This window comes from Oncorhynchus gorbuscha, linkage group LG19, assembly GCF_021184085.1.
Source record: "Oncorhynchus gorbuscha isolate QuinsamMale2020 ecotype Even-year linkage group LG19, OgorEven_v1.0, whole genome shotgun sequence".
In the NCBI taxonomy this organism is placed as follows: domain Eukaryota; kingdom Metazoa; phylum Chordata; class Actinopteri; order Salmoniformes; family Salmonidae; genus Oncorhynchus; species Oncorhynchus gorbuscha.
This window is the reverse complement of record NC_060191.1, coordinates 60,805,103-60,831,821: the sequence shown is the minus strand read 5'-3', so window position 1 is coordinate 60,831,821 and position 26,719 is coordinate 60,805,103. Positions and strand designations below refer to the sequence as shown.

Here is a 26,719-nt window from a genome sequence, read left to right as displayed (position 1 = left end):
ACTTCTCAAAGCTTGACTTCACAAAGCTTGACTTCTCAAAGCTTGACTTCTCAAAGCTACCTTTCTCTTTAACCTATTTGAATGATCTTTAGTCTTCTAGACGAGGCGCACACACTAAACAGAAAATAGCCCTTTACTCACTTTCGGTAACTGTCAATCAAAACCGTTTTAAGAATGAGTCATTGCAACCAGTGAAGGGGGCTGTGAATGTGGTCAGTGCAGGCATGGAACGGAACTGGCAGAACCACTAGTGTCCAAATAAAGGTCAGCATCCCTCAGCGCATGGCCATCATGTCTCTTCTGTGTTGTGGTCACATTCTGACACACACTGACCTGTGAGTGGAGCTGGGGGCTATTGTCAACTCAAGGAAACAACCGCAGCGACGTGGGAAAATCAAAGTCCAATGGCTTCCTGAGGTACTTTGTGAGGGTATAGACTAGGGAAGGAAGACCATGAGACAAAGGAGCATTTTCCTTTTCAACAACTGCTACCACATTGAAAAGAACATTACAGGACATTGTTGCTGTGACATCAATGAACTGTATGAAGAATGGAAAGGACATTTCCGTGAAAAGAGCACCTCACTATGGTTTGACGTCCATGTTGTGGTAGATTGTATTGTGTGATGTTAATTCTACTGAAAGGACAGGGCATGTCTGGAGTTGTAGGATGGTTGTTTTTCTGTCCAGTGTCTGGTTGACGTGAATATCCTCCATCTCACCCCTGCTGAACACTTGAACTGGACTGACCGCCAGCACCGACTCATCCCCACACCCACACATCTGTCTAGCAGACTCTTATGTCTAAACACTTGGCCCCCAATCCCCCCCCGTCCTCAAAACACATGTAAATATTGGACTATAAATTCTGCCTTACTGTATTATGCTAAAATGTTTTCTATTCTGGGCTATTTACTTAGTTTGTATTATCTTTTTCTCATTGTTACATTATCGAAGGAACATGCAAGTAAGCATTTAGTTGGATGGTGTATCCCGTACATAAGACTAATGCAACTTGGTAGAGCTGCTGGTACCTGTAGTCAATACTGCCATCTGCTGGTTCTAAAAAAAGTTTACCGGCAGAGGAAACAGTTCACTAAAGTGGGACAGACATTTGATAAATAATATATAATATATGCCATTTAGCAGACGCTTTTATCCAAAGCGACTTACAGTCATGTGTGCATACATTCTACGTATGGGTGGTCCCGGGGATCGAACCCACTATCCTGGCGTTACAAACGCCATGCTCTACCAACTGAGCTACAGAAGGAATCGTATGGTAATGTTCTGGTCACAATGAAATATCACAAATGCCAAAACTCTCCAACCACTTATTTTTTAATAGATTTGTTTTACAAACTAGGGGTGAAGAGAATGCATAGTCAGCCACACATCTAGGAGGCTCGTCAGAAACATGAACAAATACAAAGAGGAAATAAATGGAAAAGGAACACACTGTTAGTAATTAATAGACCGGGTACATACTCCTAAAGGACACACCCACCCCTACAGGGTCTCTCTCACACCTACAAAACAGAAGGGCATGATGATAATCATATGGAACGGAAATCATTCAGAAAATCAAGGACAAAGTGAGAACAGACCCATGTGAAGGAACTGTGTACCAAATGTCTCTAGATATAAACACACAGCGATACACCCAGAGTAGAAGTATGTACGTGTAGAGCAGGGATCAATAAAAATGTATTATACAGAGAACGCCCAACTTATTGGGACAGTGACTTGTTGTTTTGGCTCTGTATTCCAGCACTTGAAATGATGCAGTTACTGAGGTTAAAGTGCAGGCTGTCAGCTTTAATTTGAGAGTACTTTCATGCATATCGGATGAACAGTTAAATTCTAAACACCACTTTTTGTACATGGTCCCATAAAAATGGGGAACAAAGTATTGGGACAAATTCATATGTGTATCCTAAATGAGTCGTGAAAAAACGGCAGAGTTGGATGCACAAATATCATACCCACAAAAAACACTAACCACTCACCATTACAATAAAAGGGGAGTTTAGAAATGTTTTTATTTTGGGGGGGGGGGAGTGATATTTGTGCTTAACTTTCTTGCTCATTATTCATGATTTATTCAGGATTATCCTGAAGTGTTTAGAAATATATTCTATTTGTGATAAGTGACTCAAATGGCAATACATTAATTTGTGCCCAATAGAAATGAATGATATATAATCTGAAACAACCAAAAACAAACAGCATGCATCCAACCAATTATAGTCACAAGCTTGATGTCATTGCATGCTATGAATATATTACCAAATACTAAAATGTTTACTACTTTAATACACAAGTGAATTGGTCCCAATACTTTTGGTCCCCTAAAATGGAAGGACTATGTACAAAGTGCTGTAATTTCAAAACTGTTCACCCGATTATGGATGAAAATATCCTCAAATTAAAGCCGACGGACTGCACTTTAACCTCACAACCACTGCATAATTTCAAAGTACAGCGCCAAAACAACAAATTGTCGCTGTCCCAAAACTTTGAGCTCCCTGAATATATTAGTGGAAACTCACTCTGGGTCTCAACTTACTGTTGACAGTTTGAATTTGTACAATTTCAAAATGTTGTGCATCAGCAGTTTCTCTCATGTCAGTCACTGACAGTCACTCAATTAGGCCATGTCAGACAGTGGGGTAAAGTACTTTGAGTATCTGTACTATTTCTATTTTCCCCCCAAAATTTTACCCCACTACATTCCTAAAGAAGATCATTTACTTTTTACTCCATTTTCCCTGACTCCTAAAAGTACTTGTTACATGTTCAATACATAGTACAGAAATTGTCTAATTCAAACAGTTATAAAAGAGAATATCCCAACTGCCTCTGATCTGAGACTCACTAAATGTCAGTGTTGGAGTGTGCCCCTGGCTATCCAGGCTGTATCACATCCGGCCGTGATTGGCAGTCCCATTGGGCGGCGCACAATTGGCCCAGCGTTGTCCGGGGTAGGTTGTCATTCTAAATAAGAATTTGTTTAACTGACTTTCCTAGTTAAATAATAATGAAATAAAATCCATGAATAAAAAAAATGTGCTGTCTAGGTTGCTTAATATAAGGAATGTGAAAATATTTATTTTACTTTTGATACTAAAGTATATTTAAAACCAAAATACTTAGACTTTTACTCTAGTAGTATTTTACTTGAGTCATTTGCTATTAAGGCATCTTTACTCAGTATGGCAATTGGGTACTTTTTCCACCACTGACGGCAGCATAAAAATGATTAGATTGGTAAATTAGTCTCGGCCAGCTATACTTAGTAATTATGGTAGAATTACTGGCCGGGTGGCCCCCAGACAATTTGTTGGTCAGCCCTCCTCAGATGTATTATAAACTCCAAACATTTCTCACAACACACAGCCCCATTTCAAATGGATTCAATTGAGATGTGTCACTGGCCTAAACACAATACCCCATAATGTGAAAGCGGAATTAGGTTTTTAGAAATGCTTACAAATCAATACAAAATTAAAACGCTGAAATGTCTTAAGTCAATACTATTCAACCCCTTTGTTATGGCAAGTCTAGCAGTGAACATTTGTGACCGACTGGCTCAAATCGGTCTTATGTGGCAAAATTTGAAATCGTGTTTTTTTTTTTACATTGGATAAAAGTAGAGACTCAGAGCTACAAAATTATATATCATACACTACAGTTGAGGAACAATGGGGAAGTAATTTTGCTTTGGAAGTTGATAAACTTGTTAACTCACTTTTGAGAAAATGGCCTTTGAATGTTTTGGTATCTAGTGAAGAGCCCTTTGTCTGTCTACACCCATTCAGCATCGTTCACACCCTCTTAAGCTTTAGCCCCACCCATCTTTAAGGGTTGATCTGAGCATTCTGTACTAACAGCAGTCAAGCACCCAAGCTGACTTGCTAGCTACTTCCAGACACAAATGAGAGAATAGCTCACTGAACATTACTCGCCCTAGCAGAGCTGGTTGGGCTGTTATGTTATCCAGAGCGTTAGTGACTGCAACTGTGCTGCCAGATACTGTGCAACTGTGCTGCCAGATACTGTGCAACTGTGCTGTCCATTCATAAATTCAGAGTGTTTCGCACTCGGAGCGTACACTGGATGCCCCGGCCCGAGGAGTAGGGTTGATCCGAACATTCAACGGCAGTCAAGCACCCAAGCTAAAGTTGGCTAGCTACTTCTAGACAAACATGAGAACACCCCACTCTGACCATTTTACTCGCCCTAGCAGAGCTGGTTAGACTGTTTTCATGTTATCCAGAGCGTTGGTGACTAACTGTGCTGCTGGCAACAATTTCATTATGCTTGTTTGCAGACGTTTACAGACACCAACCATATTCAACGGGTGTTGAGCGTTCGTTAATTCATCAGTTATTCTGCAGTTTGGCACAATTCAGATTAGTGCTCTGAAATCAGAGTAGATGGCCAGACTGAATTTACGAACGCACCCGAAATGGTTACTTGCATAGTGGATTCTTTTGTTAAGACATGTAGCTAGCTAGGTAAACAAAGAACCATAATCCCAACTCATTATGTTACTACCCTGCATGAATCCAATTTATCTTAACAAGTCACATAAGTTGCATGGACTCACTGTGTGCAATAAGTGTTTTAATATTTTTGGGGATGTAGGTACACAGACCTGTGAGCAAATGTGGCCCCTCATGATGAGTTCAGATTTAGTGGCCCCCACCCCCATCAAAGTTGCCCATCCCTGGTGTAGAGTAATACTTCCCAAACCTCTCCTCAGGGACCACTAGATTTGTTGGCGCCCCAAATTGGCACAACTCAATTGGTGATGGCTGACTAATTGAATCAGGTGTGCCAGTTTAGGGCTACAACAAATATGTGAAACGTCCAGTGGTCCCTGAGGAGGGAGCTCTGAAACCCTTGGTGTAGTCACTCAGAGGTACAGGTTGTTTTGTTTGCGGAACACAAGCGGACTTCACCGTTGACCCTCTTTAGAATGTGCGTACTACATACAGCCTTAGTTGTTTTAGTGGGGTTGTTAGTTGCTTCTACAGCCTTCATGATTGTCTCAGCCATGTCACCCAGATCTGTTGGCATGGAGAGTGAAGAGGTGCATTTGAACAATGCACACATCTCAAACTGTAGCTGGTTTTCTTTTATCTAGATATTAATACAGCTCCAGTCATTACACTCTTAATTTTCTGGGTTCCAGAGTGAATATTGAGTAGCAATACAGTCATTTTCTGTTAAGGAACTGTTATAAACCTAATTCTTATTTCTAGCATTAGTGTGACCTGTGGATATTTGAGTGAATGGCTGCAGTGAAGCTTACATGTGCTGGAAAGGCTCTTTGTGCTCATATCATGTGAGCGGGGAAAGGTCAGTATGTGAGGGCGTCTATGGTTACACACAGCTGAATGTAAACAACAGGTAGACAAGGAGATGAACATCGTCATTTTGAAACAGAACTCAAACAAAATAACAGGAAAAACAGCTAAATAAAATGGAGGCGAAGTAGGTAGAGCATCTTTTTGTTTTCCATCGAAAAACAGTCCGATTAGAAATCAAACAAAACAAACCAGAAAAAGACGTTTCAAAATTAAACATTTTAGAAAATCGGGTTTGAAACGCCGTCTTTTTTCTTCTAACTACACATATACTGCATAAAGTATAGAGATAGAAACATAGGGTCTCCGTAGCATGTAGCATCACATACACTCGAGTATCCCATCTATTCTCACACGCAGACTAAACTGTACAACAACACACCTCCAAAGTGAACACTGGACAGAGGATTGTCTCATCTGTAACACTTGCTTGGATGCTGAGGCAGAGAAATAAGAGATGCAATTGTAGGTCAGAGCAGGTCTACAGAAAAGTGCATAAAGAATCACACATTTGTCTAAGGGGGAGAGGAAACCTTGGGGGTTCAGAGGTTCACCCTGAATTTTCCCCAAAACATATAGTTTTACGCTCCCATGACTGGGCAGAAAAATTCAACAATGTTACATCTTATGAAGACATTAATATATACCATTTAATCATTATTATACTGAACAAAGATATAAACGCAACATGTAAAGTGTTGGTTTCATGAGATGAAATAAAAGATCCCAGAAATGTTCCATATGCACAAAAAGCTTATTTCTCTCAAATTTGTTCACATCCCTGTCAGTGAGCATTTCTAATTCACCAAGATAATCCCACAACACAATGCCACAGATGTCTCACGTTAAGGGAGTGTGCAATTAGCACACTGACTGCAAGGATGTCCACTAGAGGTGTTCAGAGAATTGAATGTTAATTTCTCAAACATAAGCTGCCTCTGTCGTTTCAGAGAATTTGGCAGTACATCCAACCGGCCTAACATCCGTAGACCACGTGTAACCACACCAGCCCAGGACCTCCACATCCAGCTTCTTCACCTGCAGGATCGCCTGAGACCAGCCACCTGGTAATGCCCTTTTTTGGAGAATAACTCATTCGGATTGGCTGCGCCCTCTGCCCAGTCATGTGGAATCCATAGATTTAGGGCCTCATTTATTTATTTCAATTGACTGATTTCCTTATGCGAACTGTAAACTCAGTAAAATTGTAGCGTTTATATTTTTGTTCAGTGTATAAAATTGTCTTGTTAAGTTATTGATTTTCTGTTAATATTTTTTTGTTCTTAGTATATTCACAAGGTTGGTGGTTGTTTCACTATCATAGCAGAGTCTCACTTCAGATAGCACGATGGCTTCTGACGCGAGACAATGCTCCCATCGTCTTTAGTTTGTTATTCCTTGAGTTGGTTAAGATTCAAGTAGTTAAAAAGGGCGGATGATTCTGGTCAGTCTGGGTGCTGAGGGAGTGGGTCAGAGGTACTTACGGTCACCCAACTCACTTTACAGAATGCACACAGAAAGAGCCCAAAGTGCTGTCCACACTGACCAGGCCGTACAGTAAAGACTTCTGCATGTTTCTTCCAGTATCAATGTCTAGTGTTAGTCAGGATGTCAGTCAGGGCAAGCCAGTCTCCTAGGTTAGGCCTGTCAGAGTGGACTAGCCCCCTGTGCATGTTGACCAAATGGGGTGGAGAGGACCAGGCTTCGTCCTGAGTACAAAGTGGACCCGACCAGCACTGGGTGTGGTTCTGAATGCCTACGGTCCAACTGGGGTGGAGGGGACCAAGCTTCGCCCTGAGTACAAAGTGGACCCGACCAGCACTGTGTGTGGTTCTGAATGCCTACGGTCCAACTGGGGTGGAGGGGACCAGGCTTCGTCCTGAGTACAAAGTGGACCCGACCAGCACTGTGTGTGGTTCTGAATGCCTGCGGTCCAACTGTGGTCTACTGAGATCCAGAAACCAGGGCTGGTCTAAACTTTGCTTCCCCACATATCATTATTATGCATCTGTACAGGTCAGTTGAAGTCGTCATGCAAGGCACATCCCCTATCCACCTCACTCCAACACTATCCTCACCTCAAGACCTCCCTGCACTCAACAAGCCTCTACTACCAATTGCCCCCTTGACACACAAACCAGATAAATGATTAGCATTGTTAGACTCTAAACTAGCTTGAGTGCTCTCCCCAATGTACCTGCTCCAGTAAGCTATGCGCTTATTTAGGAGAGACAAGAAGAGAGGGCAAGAAAAGAGAGAGTGAGAGAAAGGGCTCATTTTCAATGAGACAGCTTCTTTTTAAACAACTTTAAACCATATCCCCAAAACAAACATTGATTTCCTGTCTACCAACCCCTCTTCCTGTGTCGTGCACCCCTGACAATAACCCAACTCCCCATCCCAAAAAAACAGGTGCTTTTGGGACAATTTGCTTTAGTTTTAGAAAAACAGGATGGAGGGACTGGAGGTGGGAGAGATGACTGTCTCTGGTCCCTCTCCTGTTTAATTTCTCTGGGGTCTCTTTATGCCATCCGTCCACGTCGGCCCATCTCTCTCTGGGATTTCATCTTGGGTCAAGGGTCAGAGGTTAACCATTCAGCATGTAGACCACTAGCTCGTAGGTACACATCATGATGGCGGTGTTAGGGATCTGGCGCACAAGGTGGGTGGTGAGGCCGCGGTACAGCGCCCGGTAGCCCTCTTCCTTGGGAACCGTGGTCAGAGTCTGGAAGAAGGAACGGTACTTGGTGCCTTCCTCCCGTAGCCGGGTCCGGATCACTTCTGTAAAGAGGGGAGAGGAGCACGCTCATTTCCTGGTGATTCAAAATAAATACTTTCCCAATACTAGATTCCATACTGGACTTAAATATAATTTACTCTCACAGTAACATGGTCTAAGGTACACATGTGGGCTCCCGAGTGGGGCAGTGGTCTATGAGGGGTTGGTTTGTACCTGGTTTGAATCCAGGCTGCATCACATCCGACAGTGATTTGGAGTCTCATAGGGCAGCGCACAATTGGCCCAGCGTCATACGGATTTGGCCGTCATTGTAAATAAGAATTTGTTCTTAACTGACTTGCCTAATTATATAAAGGTTAAGGACAACCAATATTAACTACAGGTGCTAACTAGTATAAGGACAACAAACACACGACTGACTAGAAACCACCTATCCACTACTCAGACCACTCCCACCCTCCTGCTCCCAGAACACACTGCTCTCACCATGGGGGTAAGCGATGGACGTCGCACAGGTCTTGGAGGTGGCGGCGGCGAGCATCATCCCCACAAAGTCAGAGGCGTCCTTGGACGCCTCCTCCTCCTCGTCCATGTGCTGCGCTGCCTTGGCCTCCAGGATGCGCCGCTTGATGCTCTCATAGATGACAAAGTGGATCACAGTCTCTGAGATTCCAGCGTAGGACGCTGACATTCCCCGGTAGAACCCTCGCAGGCCTTCTGTCTGGTACACCCGCCGCAAACACTCAAACGCATTCATGGGCTTCTCCCCGCGGTTCCTATGAAAAGACGGGTGGAATTGGGATTTACCAATGGTACAACCGACACAACATCCTAAATCCACCTCTAGCCACTACCTACTCAGACATTTGTGTTTACCTGGAGTCCAGCTGCATGCGAGTCTTGATGAGCCAGATAGGGTTGGTAGCTGTGATGGCTGTGAACCCTGAGAGGAAGGACAAGAGCTCACATTTAGACACACTTTACTTAATAGACTAAACACCACTAACACTTAGTGTTTGTCTACCAAGCTGCAGAACAAAACACTGTTCAAAACGATCAGAAAAAAATGGCCGGTTAAATTAACTGTCAACCCTACTTCCAAGAGAGAAAGGAGCTCATTAACATACCTCAATTTGACAAGGCCAAGGATATCGGTGTCGTGACCGCATGTGTGATGTAACGTGTTTGCATGTTAGTGTGTGTAAAGGTTACACTCCCATAATAATCAGTGTTAGGCTGCTTTTGCCCAGCAGTCATGTTGACACTGATCTCAGGGTTATTCCTAGCTCTGCAGAAGCCACTTGGCTACACAGCTCTCTGTATCACATAACTACCATGTACCAATGAGCTCTACATATCTCTCTACCAATGGCAAACAGGCGTCTTTTCTCACCTACCTGTCAACACATCAGCCTCTTACCAGGGCCAAACTACTCCCCTCTCCTGTATCACAGAGAAAAGCCAGTTATGCGGCAAAACTAGTTCTACTGGTAGCAGCACCTCATGGCATAGCCACTAGAGGGGGTATTTGAGGCGTACATGGGCTTACTAAATAAAGCAGAGCCGACTTTGACTAGACTGGCGGAAGGACCAAGCCATGCTGCTCAGAGGGACAGGGTGTTAACAGAAACCTGTCAAAAACACAGTCTCACGTTGGCTCTGGTTCTCCATTACAGAAACATGCAGTGCTCTTTCAAAGCCCAGCTTGCCTGACTGACCTCAATTCTAAAAGGGTAGAAGCCAGGAGTCTAGGCTACATTGCATTCCTCTTAGGATCACTGTGTCACTGGACAGAATTAATCTTCTAGAGAGACTATTTCCTCATCTAGAAAAGGTGTGTGTGATACTGTACAAGTTGGGAGTTTTTCAATATAATTGTATGATAATAGGCATGCTTACTTGGGGAACGGCCATGGGAAACGCTCTGCATTACATAGGCCTAACAGATTTTGCAGACGGAACGTCAAAAATAAATAGACTTTATTCTACTCCCTTGCCTTTGGAAAGAAACACATCATCCTAATAACATGCACAATGAAAGACAAAGAGGGACACCTTATGTCAGAAACTAGTTTAGCCACTAGGCTAGAGGATTAGGTCATATGGGGAGCTGTCACATGAAACAACAGGCTGAGAGCTGCTGGGCAGATATACTGTAGCGCGAGACTAGAATATAGAAACCTAACCCTAGAATAGGAAGGTGAGGTAGGGGACCTCTACAGAACTAGTCAGTCTGCGTTGGACTGGAACACCACTGACCCGGTCAGATCCAGTCCTCTGGCAAGTCTGACCAACACAGAAGTGGTCACATCACATGACACTCCAGGTTAAGCTATCATCCAAATACTCACAGAAAATTGTATGACTGAAAAGTATAACTACCAATGAAAAATCTAGAAATAAAACTGGAAAAAAAAGAGTACATGTATAGTGTTAGGAAGTGGATGTGGTTACCTGCCAAGCCAGCAGATACCATGTGGACCTGTGTGGAGTCCGGCTGAAACACTCCATTCAGTCTCTCTTTGGCACTGGAGTACGCAGCAAAATAGATGGCTCTGGAAGAGGAGACAGGGGCCAGGGATTAAACAGAGGAAATGATACAGCACAGGAACCATCGCTGGTGGGGAATCCCTCGTCCTGCCAAGGAACTTATGACAAACAGTAGAAGGCCACAAATAAGAAAATAAAGTATTGAATGTTATGTTTGGGCAACATCTTTACTGCAAAACTAATTAGTCTCTCTCATCACCCACGTTATGTAAAGAACAACAGCCTCTTATACATGTAAGCCACTCGTCTTCTTCCAGCAGCAGTGTAGCTAGTTAATGACACAACATTACTTAACACACTAAACTGTATTGTCCAGCTAGCTACTAATCTGACTGGGCTCATTATGAATAAAGCCACAACGACTGGGCTGATTAAAAAGGGGTGTAAAGGTACATGTATTCCTACTGAACTGTTGAGGACCTTGGTTCGGTCAACACTTGAACCCAAATGAACACATTTTTTATTTTTTTTATAAACACTTAAAACACTAGGCCTATAGGCACTATGCCTCAAGTAAATCTGGGGCAAAATACAAATAAATAAATCAGGCTATTCTGTTAAAACAACTAGAGCCTTATGCACACGTTGGAATCAAAATTTGAACCTTAATTTCCACATTTCAAACAGTATTTTTTTGAGGTGGTGAGTGCTGGGGGTGGATAAACCAGAAGGATTCTCCATCATTGTTTAAATCTCCAGTTTGGGAAAATGTTGGTTTCCCAGTAGATTACAATGGCAATTAGCAGAGTAGTGGATAAAACGTTAACAGTAAGTCAGTCGCTACTGCTCAATGAGAATAACCTATGCAGCTGCTAAAACCTCAAATATGTTGACACATTTACATACATATTCAGACCCTTTACTCAGTACTTTGTTGAAAACCCTTGGCTAGACACTACACGACTCTACAAGCTTGGCACACCTGTATTTGGAGAGTTTCTCCCATTCTTCTCTGCAGATTCTCTCAAGCTCTGTAAGGTTAGGTGGGAGTGTCGCTGCACAGCTATTTTCAGGTCTCTCCAGAGATGTTCGATCGGGTTCAAGTCCAGGATCTCTCTCTCCAATGGCCCCGGAGGACATGGCCGCTGTTTTACGGTCTCCTAACCAATTATGCTATTGCGTTTTTTTCAAGATATTTTGTAATTTTTTTTGTACATAATGTTTCTGCAACCGTATCTTACGGAAGAAAAGAGCTTCTGGATATCAGGACAGCGATCACTCACCTCGGATTAGACAAACATTTCTTCAACAACAAGCAGGACTCACACGATATTCTCCATACACCCCACAGGGCAGACATCCCAATTATTCGCAAAAGGAAGCGACGCAGAGGACAAAGAGCCGGATGCCTCGTCCGGACCCGCAGAAGGCAACAAGGAAAGCTGCCGTTACTGTCAATATTACTTGCCAACGTGCATCATTGGACAATAAACTAGACGAGGTACATCACGAATATCCTACCAACGGGACATCAGAAACTGTAATATCCTATGCTTCACGGAATCGTGGCTGAATGCCGACATGGATATTCAGCTAGCGGGATACACGCTGCACCGGCTAGATAGAACAGAACACTCCGGTAAGACGAGGGGGGGGGGTGCATATTTGTAAACAACAGCTGGTGAACGAAATCTAAGGAAGTCTCTAGATTTTTCCTCGCCTGAAGTAGAGTATATTGTGATAAACTGCAGACCACACTACTTGCCTAGAGAGAATTCTAAGCTATACTTTTCATGGCTGTTTATTTACCACCAAACATATTCTGGCACCAAGACCGCACTCAGAAATAAGCAAACAGGAAACCACTCACCCAGAGGATGCGCTCCTAGTGGCCCGAGACTTTAATGCAGGGAAACTTAAATCAGTTCTACCAAATCTCTATCAACATGTTCACCTTTTTGGGATAGGGGGTAGCATTTTCACTTTTACTCTGTCCCAGATGCTAATATATGCATATTATTATTAGTATTTGATAGAAAACACTCTGAAGTTTCTAAAACTGTTTGAATAATGTCTGTGAGTATAACAGAACTCATATGGCAGGCAAAAACCTGAGAAGAAATATTCATATTGGTATTCAGGCCAGACAGTTCAATCATAGAGTCTTGTTTCTTATGGTCCGAGAGTCCAAGCGAGCTGTCATGTGCCTTTTAGTGAAGAGTGGCTTCCGTCTGGCCACTCTACTATAAAAAGGCCTGATTGGTGGAGTGCTGCTTATCCTTTTGGAAGGTTCTCCCATCTCCACAGAGGAACTCTGGAGCTCTGTCAGAGTGACCATTGGGATCTTTGTCACCTCTCTGACCAAGGCCCTTCTCCCCCAACTGCTCAGTTTGGCTGGGCGGCCAGCTCTAGGAAGAGTATTGGTGGTTCCAAACGGCCACTGGGTTCTTGGGGACCTTCAATGCTGCAGACATTTTTTGGTTCCCTTCCCCAGATCTGTGTTTCGACACAATCCTGTCTTGGAGCTCTACGGACAATTCCTTAGACCTCATGGCTTGATTTTTGATGACATGCACCGTCAACTGTGGGACCTTATATAGACAGGTGACTGCCTTTCCAAATCAAGTCCAATCAATTGAATTTACCACAGGTGGACTTCAAGTTGTAGAAACATCAAGGATGCTCAATGGAAACAGGATGCACTCGAGCTCAATTTTGTCTCTCATAGCAAAGGGCCTGAATCCTTAGGTAAATACAGGTATCGGTTTTTCTTATTTTATACAAATGCAAAAAAAAGTCATTATTGGGTATTGTGTGTTGATTGCTGAGGACTATTTAATCAATTTTAGGGGTCTGAATACTTTCCGAAGGCTCTGTATGTTTATAGCCACGGATATGTGCCGGATAGGTGGTTGATAAGAATAGTAGGTTTCAGCACCTCGTGAAAGTGCTCAAGCCACGTTACGAACTTTGCCCTTTCGAAGGGTAGTACCCGCTCTATATATAAAGCAACCTAGAGCCAAAGTTGTCATAGAATTGGCAAATGCACCCGTGTCGCACTTACTACCGATGGCTGGACCTCCAGGGCTACAAAGAGCTACTTAACAGTGACAGCCCATCACATTAGCAGGTAGCCTAGTGGTTAGAACATTAGGCCAGTAACCGAAAGGTTGCTAGATCAAATTCCCGAGCTGACAACGTAAAAATCTATCATTCTGCCCCTGAACAAGGCAGTTAACCCACTGTTCCTAGGCCGTCATTGTAAATAAGAATTTGTCTTAATTAACTGACTTGCCTAGTCAAAAAAAGGTCAAATAAAAATGTAAATTACCCCAGAGTGAGAAATGAAAATTACGTGCTGCAGACACGCCCCCTTTATGAGTCACACAAGTGCCCATATTTCTCTCTCTGTAAGAAAACAAAACATAGGCCTAAAAATGTCAGCTATGTAAACATATTGATTTCACACATATTGCAATTTATTTCAGTGTTGTTGAGTAATTGTGTTTTCATTTAAGAAAATGATGTTATTCTTGATTATGCCATCAGCAGGCATTTTACGACTCATGATCCTATATGGAGTCAGGAATACCAACACAATGTGAATTGTCATTGAAAGCAAGGCTGCATTCTGAACACTTTAAAGACACACCCTTATCCCCTCAGCCCACAAATTAAGTGGACACTTCTGATGACGTCTGACGAGTATACACTTGTAGGGCAAGGGAGGAAGGAATGATTTTTAAATGGACCGCCCTTGCCCGGAAATTCATCACTCGTTCATCCCACGATGACTGTGTTTTCAGCCACCGGCAGCTTGTGGATGCTTTATATGCGCTACAGTTAATTATGATTGCATGTCTACTGATATTAGATCTATAATTATTAATATACGCATAATGCATGATATCTAGCAAATTAATTAGCTAACTAACATTAGCCTGCCTAGCTGGAACTTCTGAAGGAAAATGTTTTATTTCTACAATTTCCAAAAGCTAGCCAAACAAAAACATCATTACTTTCACGAGACGTGTTTGTGCCGTCATGTGTATTAGTATCACAATTTCTAACCCTTTTTACATTAGTTTGTACTTACACTTGTATGTTAACTTACCCATATTACCCATATATGTTTGGCTAATCGTTTCGACCGACATACAAGATGGTGACAGGGATTCTCCTAAGGGCATAAGGCGAGAATAAGTGGACAAGGGTGTGTCTTTTATGAGTTTGAAACACAGTCTAAGAAGCGGTAGAGCATTGGGCCATGGGCGCTATTTTTAGGCTTTCCGTTTTTAAGTTTTGTTTTTGCATCTTTTACTTTCGGTTTTGTACACTAGCTTCCAAGAGCTGAAAAATACTATATTTTTGGTTATAGAAAATATATTTCACAGCAGCTTAGATGGTACAATGATTCTCTACAATATACTTGCTTGTTTTGTCACAAACTGAAATTAGGCAAACTATTAGAATTTTATCAACCAGGAAATGGCTGAGCAATTTCTGCATAGTGCATCTTTAAATATAGTTCCTGTTGGCATTTAATTTCCCCCCTGTAACAAAACTGACAGCAAAACTGCAATATGTAACGAACCATGGATATGATGAACCATTACACCCATACTAATTAAGAATAAAGCCAAAAGCAATAACGACTGGGCTGAGTGTTTCAGTTTAAAAATAGGCATTATTGGACGAAACACACAGTGCTAAAAGGAGTAGGGGTTGCAAAATTCTGGTATATATATTTTTATCTAAAATCATCCTCCAACCAGAGGTCCTCGTTGGAGGATTCCGGATTTCCTGCTTATTCCCTCCTGGTACTAGGAAACTTCCAACCAGGATTCATGAAAAACCTAGGAAGTTACTGGAATCTTGCAACCATAAAATAAATACATTCAGTACACACTAGAGGTCGACCAATTAATCAGAATAGCCGATTTCAAGTTTTCATAACAATTGGAAATCGGTATTTTTGGAAGCGGATTTGACCGTTAAAATATATTTTTTTACACCTTTACTTAACTAGGCAAGTCGGTTAAGAACACATTCTTATCTTCAATTACGGCCTAGGAACGGTGGGTTAATTGCCTTGTTCAGGGGCAGAATGCCGGATTTTTACCTTGTCAGCTCGGGAATTCAATCTTGCAACCTCACAGTTAACTAGTCCAACGCTCTTAACCACCTGCCTCACGAGGAGCCTGCCTGTTACGCGAATGCAGTAAGAAGCCAAGGTAAGTTGCTAGCTAGCATTAACCTCTTGGTGTTAGGGGGCAGTATTTTCATTTTTGGTAGAAAAAAGATTTCCATTTTAAACGGGGTATTTTGTCAGGAAAAGATGCTAGAATATGCATATTATTGACAGCTTTGTATAGAAAACACTAACGTTTCCAAAACTGTAAAGATATTGTCTGTGAGTATAACAGAACTGATGTTGCAGGCGAAAGGGGCACTTCCAATCTGGAAGTATCCCAGGTTTTGAAAGCCCTGCGTTCCAATGACTCCCTATATGGCTGTGAATGTACTATCAATGAGCTTACTCTTTCTACGTATTCCCAAGGTGTCTACAGCATTGTGACGTAGTTTTACGCATTTCTGTTGAAGAATAGCCGTATGGGGGCACATTGCGTAAGTGGTCACATGGTGGCTCCGAGAGAGATTCTCGCGTAAAGTGCAGAGGTAGCCATTACTCCAATCGGTCCTAGAAAAAAAGGAATTGTCCCGATGGATATATTATCGAATAGATATTAGAAAAACACCTTGAGGATGGATTCTAAACAACGTTTGTCATGTTTCTGTCGATATTATGGAGCGAATTTGGAATATTTTTTGGCGTTGTGGTGACCGCAATTTCCAGGCGATTTCTCAGCCAAATGTGAAGAACAAATGGAGCTATTTCACCTACAAAAATAATATTTTGGGAAAAAATGAACTTTGGCTGTCTACCTGGGAGTCTCGTGAGTGACAACATCCGAAGTTCAAAGGTAAACGATTTAATTTGATTGCTTTTCTGATTTCCGTGACAAGTTTGCCTGCTGCTAGCAAGGCATTAGGCTATGATAAACGTACACAAATGCTTGTCTAGCATTGGCTGTAAAGCATATTTTGAAAATCTGAGATGACAGGGTGATTAACAAAAGGCTAAGCTGTGTTCCAATATATTTCACTTGCGATTTTCATGAAGAGGAATATTTTCTAGGAAGATTTATGTCCGTTGCGTTATGCTAATTAGTGTCAGATGATGATGATAACGGTCCCGTTCACGGGCTGGGCGTCACTACAGGTTAAACATATCTTATAAAAAACAATCAATCATAATCACTAGTTAACTACACATGGTTCATGATATTACTAGTTTATCTAGCGTGTCCTGCGTTGCATATAATCGATGCGGTGCGTATTCGCGAAAAAGGGCGGTCGTTCCTCCAAAGTGTACCTAACCAGAAACATCAATGCCTTTCTTAAAATCAATACACAGAAGTATATATAACCTTCATATTTAGCTAAAATAAATCCAGGTTAGCAGGCAATATTAACCAGGTGAAATTCTGTCACTTCTCTTGCGGTCATTGCATGCATAGTCGGGGTATATGCATGGGCCGCCTGGCTCGTTACAAACTAATTTGCCAAAATTGTACGTAATTATGACATAACATTGAAGGTTGTGCAATGTAACAGAAATATTTAGACATATGGATGCCACCCTTTAGATTAAATACGGAACGATTCCGCATTTCACTGAAAGAATAAACGTTTTGTTTTCGAGATGATAGTTTCCGGGTTTCAACCATATTAATGACCCAAGGCTCGTATTTTTGTGTGTTATGTTATAATTAAGTCTATGATTTGATAGAGCAGTCTGACTGAGCGATGGTAGGCAGCAGCAGGCTAGTAAGCATTCATTCAAGCAGCTCTTCGCAATGCTTCAAGTATTGCGCTGTTTATGACTTCAAGCCTATCAACTCCCGAGATTAGGCTGGTGTAACCGATGTGAAATGGCTAGCTAGTTAGCGGGGTGCGCGCTAATAGCGTTTCAAACGTCACTCGCTCTGAGTTGTTCCCCTTGCTCTGCATGGGTAACGCTGCTTCGGGGGTGGCTGTTGTCGATGTGTTCCTGGTTAGAGCCCAGGTAGGAACGAGGAGAGGGACGGAAGCTATACTGTTACACTGGAAATACTAAACTGCCTATAAGATCATCCAATAGTCAAAAGGTATATGAAATACAAATTGTAGAGAGAGAAATAGTCCTATAATTCCTATAATAACTACAACCTAAAACTTCTGACCTGGGAATATTTTAGTCTCATGTTAAAAGGAAACACAAGCTTTCATATGTTCTGAGTAAGGAACTTAAACATTAGTTTTCTTACATGGCATATATTGCACTTTTACTTTCTTCACCACCACTTTGTTTTTGCATTATTTAAACCAAATTGAACAGGTTTCATTATTTGAGGCTAAATTAAATTAAGTTAAAAGTGTTCATTCAGTATTGTTGTAATTGTCATTATTACAAATAAATAAATAGTAAAAAAATATTTAAAAAGGCCGATTAATTGGTATCGGCTTTTTTTGGTCACAAATAATCGGTATCAGTGTTGAAAAATCATAATGTCGACCTCTAGTACACACACAAGTACTAGGCCTAATCTCAGTCTTTTTCAACAATTCAACAATTCAAACCTGTAAGTCTAGATGCACATTTTCAAAGTGACAAAGTTTGTGCCTTGCCAGTGCCAGGCGGTTTCTGCTTCTTCAGTCAATTTGTCATTGTCTCACTGTGTTTGGGTAGGCAGAGATGTAGCATTGTTGACCGCAGAGACAGTCAGGCAAACTACAGGTAGTTTATACCTTCAACCATCGTACATGTTATGTCAAACTTGCCCTGAGCAAAAAAACACTAAAAACACTTCAGTACTGACCACTCAGTCACAGTGTGTGGTGTGTTTAGCCTTGGCTATATATTTTGTGTTGTGTCACCGAGGTCCAGGTGGTTTGACTCTGGGAGAGATCTGCATCAGCATCTACCCTGACAGTGTCAACAAAGCACTCTGAACACGCTTAGCACAAGCTCTTGTTAGACATAGCATTAGCTAGCGTCTACCATTAACTATTAGCTAGAGCCTACCATTAGCTACCACTTAGAGACTCATCATCATCATCTGCGGGCCAGGGGCTAATTAGCATTAGTAGCGATTTAGCATATAATCTTTTCGTTCCCAGTTCTACAGATGGTTAGCTAACTGGCTGGCTAGAGTACAGTGCTACTCAGAGCCCTGATCATTGCAGCTGTCATCAGCTTATCTCTCTCATCCAGAAACCCTCATTTATCCTCCACAGCGACTGACAGTGTTATGTAATAGCATTAAACAGTGGGATGGACAGCCTGGTGCTGAGCACAACATGAGCTTGAGACTCAGACGTTGAACTATGACTAGGAACAGAATATGATGGAACTCTTTTTAATCATTAAAATAACTGTCCAGTGTTTCTAGGTTTCTGTGAAATATGACCTATAATGAATTATAAAACTGGTTGTTTGGATCCTGTATGATGATTGGACGAGCAGCGTTCCAAACCGTGCTGTATTGGCGGTCACAAAAACACCTATGCCCGCTAACAATTCCATCTGAGAATTTGCCCTGCACCTCCATAAAAATTATTGTTCCTGTCTGAATTCATGCATTTACTTCAACTCGCACATCATTTCCCCTTGCCTCCAGCCTAGCATATAGTTTGGTATAGCGGGGGTAAATATAAGCCTTGCCTGTCTGACCTCAGAAACAATGTTTAACTGTTGTATATTGATCTCTGTAGTAGCATACATAGATTGAACAGTGCCCAGACGAAAGGAGACAACTTTTTCCTGAGCCAGTCGTTAATCAACGTCATCATCACAAGTAAACGCCAATAGAAAAGAAGCTCAAACAAACAAATTCAGCCGGTGTACTGTCATTCCAGGTTCAATGTTTAATGTCACTGAGTTAGCTGAAGTTGGCTAGCTAGCAAGTGACAAGTACATTATCCAGCCTGCATAGCAACTATACAAAAGGAATTAACTATTGGGTCTCATCTGTAGCAACATGACCAAAATAACTAACAAGATTTGTCTGGACTATATCTTCTGGAGGAAGAATTAAATTGGATGAATTGACTTATCAAAATAACGTTTTAATAAAAATACATATTCATTGTCATTTTAATATGCTGGTAACAGTTTTAGAAAAGCAGTAAGGCAGTGCTATATCATGGTGCCGGACCCACAACGCCATTTACCTGTGACTGTATTCATGATACAGCACTGACACTTATCCTTATTGCTTAATTAAAATAGGAGTTAAATCATGTTCCTTGAATTTACTACTCTTTGAAATGTGTAGTAGTGTCTAAAAAGCACCATTTTGAAAAACAAAATTTAAATGGCACTAAAAAAAAGTGTGTACTTTAGTGTATTTATACTTGGGATATCGCCTTTCAACATTAAAAGTTCAAAAAGGACGTCTTAAATTATGTCAAAAAGCAACTTCTGTGTTGGTATGGTCTGGGATTACCCCAATAACAGAATGGTGTGGGCGTATACCGGGCTTGTAAAAATATCCATGCGAGTAGAGTGCTGATTGACCAACTCAGCCAATGAGCCAACATGACATGTTATATAAGGAAATAGCATTTTTGAAACGGTCTGTTTGAGATGGGGCTTTTGAAGTGTTTTTTTTCCCAATTTATGTTTGGCCACAAATACAATAGGACAAGCAAACAACAATATTTGGGTATGAGTTAACAGAATATGAACTTTTAAAAGTGAGATGTTCACTGGACAGTTACTTGAATCACTTTTGGGGGAATTGGAATGAGATATGGTTTGGTTCAGCTCCATATACATTAAATTTGAATTACATGTGAATATTTTAAATTCTGTATAAAATAACTTTCCAACCAGTGATGTTTCCATCAAACCGACTTTTTGCAGATAAAAAGCTGTGCATGATGACAGTGCACATAACAATTACTTTTACCCTTAAATTCCCATGTATGACAAATACGTTAAATGTTAAATGGGTTTCCATCCAACTTTACTGATGGTTTTGTCACAAAAACTGTTGAGCTATATAGCAAATGTGTCCACTCTAGTCTTGTCACATGCGATCTAGCCAACAGCTCGCAGATACAGTGCGGGTAGGCTACCTACATTATGAGATTATTATGGATAAGAGCTTTGTATTCTTTGTATTTGTCAAACAGCAGCCAAGCACCGATAATCATGTCACCAGAATAAGATCCTGAATATTTATTGGGAAGGAGCATCAAGCTCATCACCGTCCACTTTCACCACCCCGTGAAGAACATCTTATTTCATCTGTAGCCTAATAAACTGCATGCTTCCCGAGTCATAGTGGCAGGACCAACACAACATATCATCACGACTCCAAGTTTACTTCAAAACGATGGTTATTATATCAATATTTGTGCATAATGGCGTTTCCACCACCATTTCTCACATAATCCATTGTACAGACACAAAAAGATCCCATCATGTCGAATTAACAAATTGTCTGTCTGCATATATAAACTTGTACCGGTATTTAATGTTTCCATCTGCCCAGTTGTGACCTTTTTTCCATGTGTCAGGTAATTCATCTGTATGAAATGGACTATATAGTTAGTTAGATGGAAATGTGGTTGGTGATATTGTATATCCTGAAATATGAAATTATCATACAGTACTGCAATTTAATTAATCTACTTTTTGTTGTTGTAATGTTAGGTGCTTACCTGGAGGGGGCCACACCCACTAGATTCGGCCCCAGGCCCCTGAACAGAGAGCGGGCTCCTTCTTTCTCAAGAATCAACCTGAAGATAAAAACAGGATTCCCTTACTCACCACTCACAAATATTCACATTCTTTTCACTGAAACTTCAGTGGAATTCATAACAATGAACTAATAGGCTCTGCCGAAAGACTTGCAACAACAACTTGTAGAGAGAAAAACATGATGTATGATAGGAGTGATGGGATATATCCTGCTGCTGGGGTAGGCTACAGATCCCCAGACAGGCCTTTGCCTGAAGGTAGAGAGAGAGGGGCGCTTTAGGAGTTGGATTTTAGTCCACATGGCTCTGCCTACCAAGGAGACATGGGCCAGAGCAAAACAACAACAACATGGGGTTTTTGTGGAGGGAGAGATCCAGCAGACAAACCCCACGAGGGGATAGGGGGTAAACCGGAGGACATGTAAACACCCAAAATAGACCAGCTAATATTTACTCTCTGGTTTCTTGAGACTTCTAAGCATTAGACTACTTCGAACTGTTTACTGTGAAGTTTAATGTGCTAAGCTAGAGGGCAATGACAGTAATACATCCAAAACAAGCTAAACCAATAACACAAGCATAAAGTATAGTATTAGTAATGTTTGATGGTTAACAATAAACATCCCTAGGCATTAAAATAAAAGCCTACGCCTGTTTGATCTTGTGAGCTGACACTATGTTAGTATGACAATGCTAGTAAATCAAGTTGTGCAGGCAGAACATAATACCCACTTGAGGCAGTGCAGGGGTCCTGGAGGGGACATGCGTGCTACGCTGGGCCCATTGACGGTACTGAGCTGCACCCCAGACACGTAGAGTGTGATGTGGGATGACTGTAGTCTGGTCTTCACCACCTCCAGGGGACAGGTCAGGATGGCTCCTACCGTTCCCCCACACCTAGACGAGAGCAGAGAGAGAACAGAGGGATGGGAAAGGGTAGAGAGTGAGCGTGTCAGAGCAAACAACCCACACAAACTGATGGAACAGACGTAGAATTGTGTGCTTTTTTGAAGTGGCAGCAAATATTGCTCAGCTGCTTGAGAAAAGCAGCAGACAAACTGTATCTGGACGGTTCCGAGGCTTGCGGATCCGTGTGGAGACTAGGGGAGGCTTGAGGATCCGTGTGGAGACTAGGGGAGGCTTGAGGATCCGTGTGGAGACTAGGGGAGGCTTGAGGATCCGTGTGGAGACTAGGGAGGATCCTTAGGGGATGCTTGAGGCTTGAGGATCCGTGTGGAGACTAGGGGAGGCTTGGCGTGTCAGCACAGTAATGCCCTCCATCTGAGGACAACAGTTCTCGGCTGGAATGAATAAGTGCAATAACCAATACTTTGTGCCCGTACCTTTCACACATCTAATTTGACCTAACACTTTCCAAAAGCACACAAATGACTAGGCTACCATTGACTGTGAGTCTGAGCTTCTTTATAGGAACTCATGAATACAACACGGTTTTGAACGCAATGGGAGCGGGATGATTTGAAAGAAGTAGACTAATTTCTATGAGTCCTTTGGGGGAAATATGGCGAGTAGAAAGTATGTGTTTATAACCTAGCCCTGAACAATTGCCCCGTGTTGTATCGTAAACTATGAAAAGACACAGATAAGAGTGTGAAGGACAAGACAGTGAGAGAATATTTTCAGCCAAACCAGAGTAGATTACAGATACAAGCCTAACTCTGTTGCTATGATGGTTGATTATTAATCCATACTTCTATTGCGGCAGATACAGAGGGAGATGGTCACAGTAAATACAGGTGGAACTGAGGGAATCCGACATACACGTCTGGCACATGTGGACTGCGACAGAGCATGAGCACTGTGGAGAACATTAGAAAAGGTAAACAACGGGAGGGTGCAGGGCTAAACTATTTCTTCCTTACCTGGGACCAATAGTCCTATGACAAGCTACTGATGTTATTTTGAAGGAAAGGAGAACATGTCTAGGCCTATTACTCAATATGTCTGTCAACTATTGTGTTTATTTATTATGAGTTCAATAAAAAGATAGGAGACAATAAAAGACCTGAGATGCAGCCAAATGTTCTGGAAACCCACATGACACAGTTACAGGGAAGGGGCTCTCCAATTAAACTCAACGCTACGATTTACGATGGAGTTGAGCAGCGACTACTGTGGGCTGCCTGGATTTCCAAAATCACATAAAATTATGTTTTTATTTAAAAACTACCGATTTCAGCACCCAAAGAACAACCCACATTTACACAGGACAAATACAGCACCCCAAAAATAGTAATGTGTAAATTACATTGTACTGTGTAAATGCAGGCTATTCTTTGGATGCTAAATACGTTTTCTTTAAAAAAAAAAAAAAAATTTTATGTGATGTCGGGGAACTCCAGCCCTGTTGATTAGGCTACTGCCCATCCCATCCTAACGATAACAATTTTGGAAGGAATATGGAGGTACATTAATGTATTGATGTCAAGTTACTCTCATACCACATACAGTAGGGGTCTTCCAACCCTCCCTGAGATATTACACAACTGGTTGTCTGAGCTGAAATTGGCCATGTGCCTTCGTTTACAAGAATTCAGGAGCTCCCTTGCTCTCTATTCATCAATCTCTGTCTTTTGCCATGAGTCTGTGAGCAACACATGCAGGAATGCTTCTTGCCCTGAAGCCTCAAGCTCAGCATGCGCCTTCACAAACTACAGCGAACCAGCTGAAACGTGAGTCCTGAAATCTTCAACATAATCTTTAAAACACCCCATCTGTTGGTCATGCAATTGTCCATATGAATGTACATAGTAAGAGTCTATAACAAATCAAGTCCTCATCTAGCCCTTGGTCTTGACTCTCAGTTCCATTACAATACACATAAGAGTCATTGGACAAAGAGGTCTTCTGTATGGGGAAGTTTTGTTAAAAGCCCTGACTCTCAATCGGAACATTAACAAGCATTATTGAAGTACAGTTTTGGAAGCACAAGGACCTTATATTTCATATCAGCATCCAGCAAGACATTTTTCCTTCTAAAAACAAAAGGTTAAATTGATACACACCTATATAGGGTTAGTGTTCACACACTGCCATATCTCAAATGTTACAGCCATGTTTGCTGAAAACAGGGACCACCTGTGCTAATTTGCTATCGGGCATGATCCAGACACATGGGTGTAATGAAAGAAGGCTGGTTAAAACAGGGTACAGTAAGTGTTTTTTGCATTTATTAAATTGTTTTTATATTATATGAAAGAAGAGGGCTTTATGTTTCTAGAACTTTGTGGTAATTTCGAATCGATTCACGTTTTGGTGGAATATTTGGCTGCCAGAGCCAGGCTACCTCTGAAAATAGCATACCGTGGACCTTAAGGAGTAACGGTAACATTAGGCTCTATACGAGCACATCTAGCTACAATGTCGCACTGACAGTGTGAGCATCATTGCTATTTATTTACCATTACAACTTCGGGCTGCGTAGCAAGAATGGTTTAATCGGAGAAGAGTTCCCCCATCGGCTGTGGCAGTTCAGGTAATTTATAGCTGACCATGGTATGACCTTGGAGTGCATTTGTTTTGGTTCTGACGCCGCAACTTGATCACATGCCTATGAGAGAAACCCCTTATACCTCCGTGAGAGAAACCGGATAGTTTACGGCTTACCATAATGTTAGACCCCTTATTTCTTTAGTTGCACGATGAGCTCAGTAGTTTGATAGTAAAGGATGCCAGGTAACGTTAACATTAGATAACGTCAGAATATGTGAAATAAGGTCAAAACAATGGCATCCGAGCGCACGTGCTGAAACAAGTGCATCCGCGTGGGTTATGGCTAATAGTCGGACAATGGTAATAACAAAACTCGTATACAATTGAAGAGCTGGCAATGTTGTGGGTGAAAAACGTCTACATAGCAACGGAAAATAGATTTCCCTACCAAAACCAGACAGCTATGTCATTGAATTCAGCTAGCTAATGTTAGCTAGCAAAACAGCTGCTGCAGGCACATCATCGTGGATACGTCTAGACTAGCAGCATCTAACGTGCTAGCCAACTAGACATCTTTGCATTTTATATATCTTGCTAGCATGATGGTAACTAACGTTACGCTGGACTGTATTACTATCTAGCGATTAGCCATGATACTCACCCTCCAGCAAACAGATGAACTAGGGTATCTCTCTGACTCATTCTGTCTCATATTCCCAGGACCCGGACGCAGGGCACCACTTTGGGTCAGGAGACAAGGGGGGCTGACGACAAGGAATGGGTAACTTATTGATCACTAGACCAATGCGCCGTGTTGTGGAGGTCAGTTGCTAGCAAAAGCGAGTATATGTAACGCGTTAGCTACAGTAGCTAGCTTCCCAGGCTAACCGTTGCCTTCCCCTGACTGAAAACTTCGCGGTCACGACAGTGACTTTGCGTCTCTTCCGTGTTACAGGGATATTATTTTGCCATGGTGGATGTATTTTTCTAGTGAATGAATCCAATTCGGTGTGATATACTTATACCCCGACACACCTTCAGCCTGACTCTTACATTGCTCGCCTTCACCCCTTGCCTCACAGAATGGTACAGCGACAGGTCAGAATGTTTATCGTCGAATGGGAAGCCGCAAAACAAAGGCTGTGATTGGCGGATGTGTAGCAGTACAATATTTAATCCCGCCCCATCACTACTTTTTCACGTGATCAGGCTTTGAATGGAAGCGTGCTTCGCTACAGCAAGTTTCAAATCAATCAAATACAAATTGTATTGGTGCATACACTATATAAACAAAAGTATGTGGACACCCCTTCAACATAGTGTATTCGGCTATTTCTGCCACACATGTATAAAATCGAGCACACAAGCCATGCGATTTCCATAGACAAACATTGGCAGTAGAAGGGCGTTTCTGAAGAGCTCATTGACTTTGAGCTTAGCACCGTTCCACAGGTCAGTTTTAGGCCCAGCAAGAGCTTCCCAAAAGTGCTTGTATTTTGCATATGTTATCGCAGGTGCAGCACATGCTTGTGTTTTTAGCTCTAACAGTGCAGCGTACCCAACAATACAAAACAATATACACAAAATGTAAATTAAGAAATATCCGAAGGAGCAATCTCAGAGTCTGGAATATAACTAAATGTATGTATAAGAGGGTGTTTATCGACAGTAGGCTATAAATAGGACAGGTGTGTACAGCAGTAGTTCTTTACAGTATATTTATTTTTTGAAATTTTTATGAAATCTCGAGATATACCTCGTTTTCAAGTGTCCGAATGAAAAAAAATGAACCTGCAATACTTAGTAACAATAATAATATGGCAACTACTGTTGAATAATAATAATAACT

The 26,719-nt window shown here is 41.7% G+C and overlaps 1 protein-coding gene across 1 annotated transcript; it reads right to left on the bottom strand.

Annotated features, from left to right (window-relative positions):
• Nucleotides 1–3,889: 3,889 nt before the first annotated feature.
• On the bottom strand, nucleotides 3,890–25,973 carry LOC124005488 (solute carrier family 25 member 36-A-like). The gene is made up of 7 exons (XM_046314791.1): nucleotides 25,532–25,973; nucleotides 22,150–22,314; nucleotides 21,379–21,456; nucleotides 10,570–10,670; nucleotides 8,992–9,058; nucleotides 8,602–8,891; nucleotides 3,890–8,156 (listed from the first exon to the last, which is right to left on the bottom strand). Exons 1-7 carry the CDS (start codon nucleotides 25,570–25,572, stop codon nucleotides 7,963–7,965), a joined length of 936 nt encoding a protein of 311 aa, XP_046170747.1. The 5' UTR covers nucleotides 25,573–25,973; the 3' UTR covers nucleotides 3,890–7,962.
• Nucleotides 25,974–26,719: the final 746 nt, after the last annotated feature.

Coding starts and splice junctions, on each gene's coding strand:
- LOC124005488 (XM_046314791.1), bottom strand. CDS start 25,572: ATGAGTCAGAGAGATACCCTAGTTCATCTGTTTGCTGGAGG. Junction 10,671..21,378: donor GTGGGTGTGGCCCCCTCCAG/GTAAGCACCTAA, acceptor CTCCTCTTCCAG/AGCCATCTATTTTGCTGCGT. Junction 9,059..10,569: donor GGTATCTGCTGGCTTGGCAG/GTAACCACATCC, acceptor CCTTCCTCTCAG/GGTTCACAGCCATCACAGCT.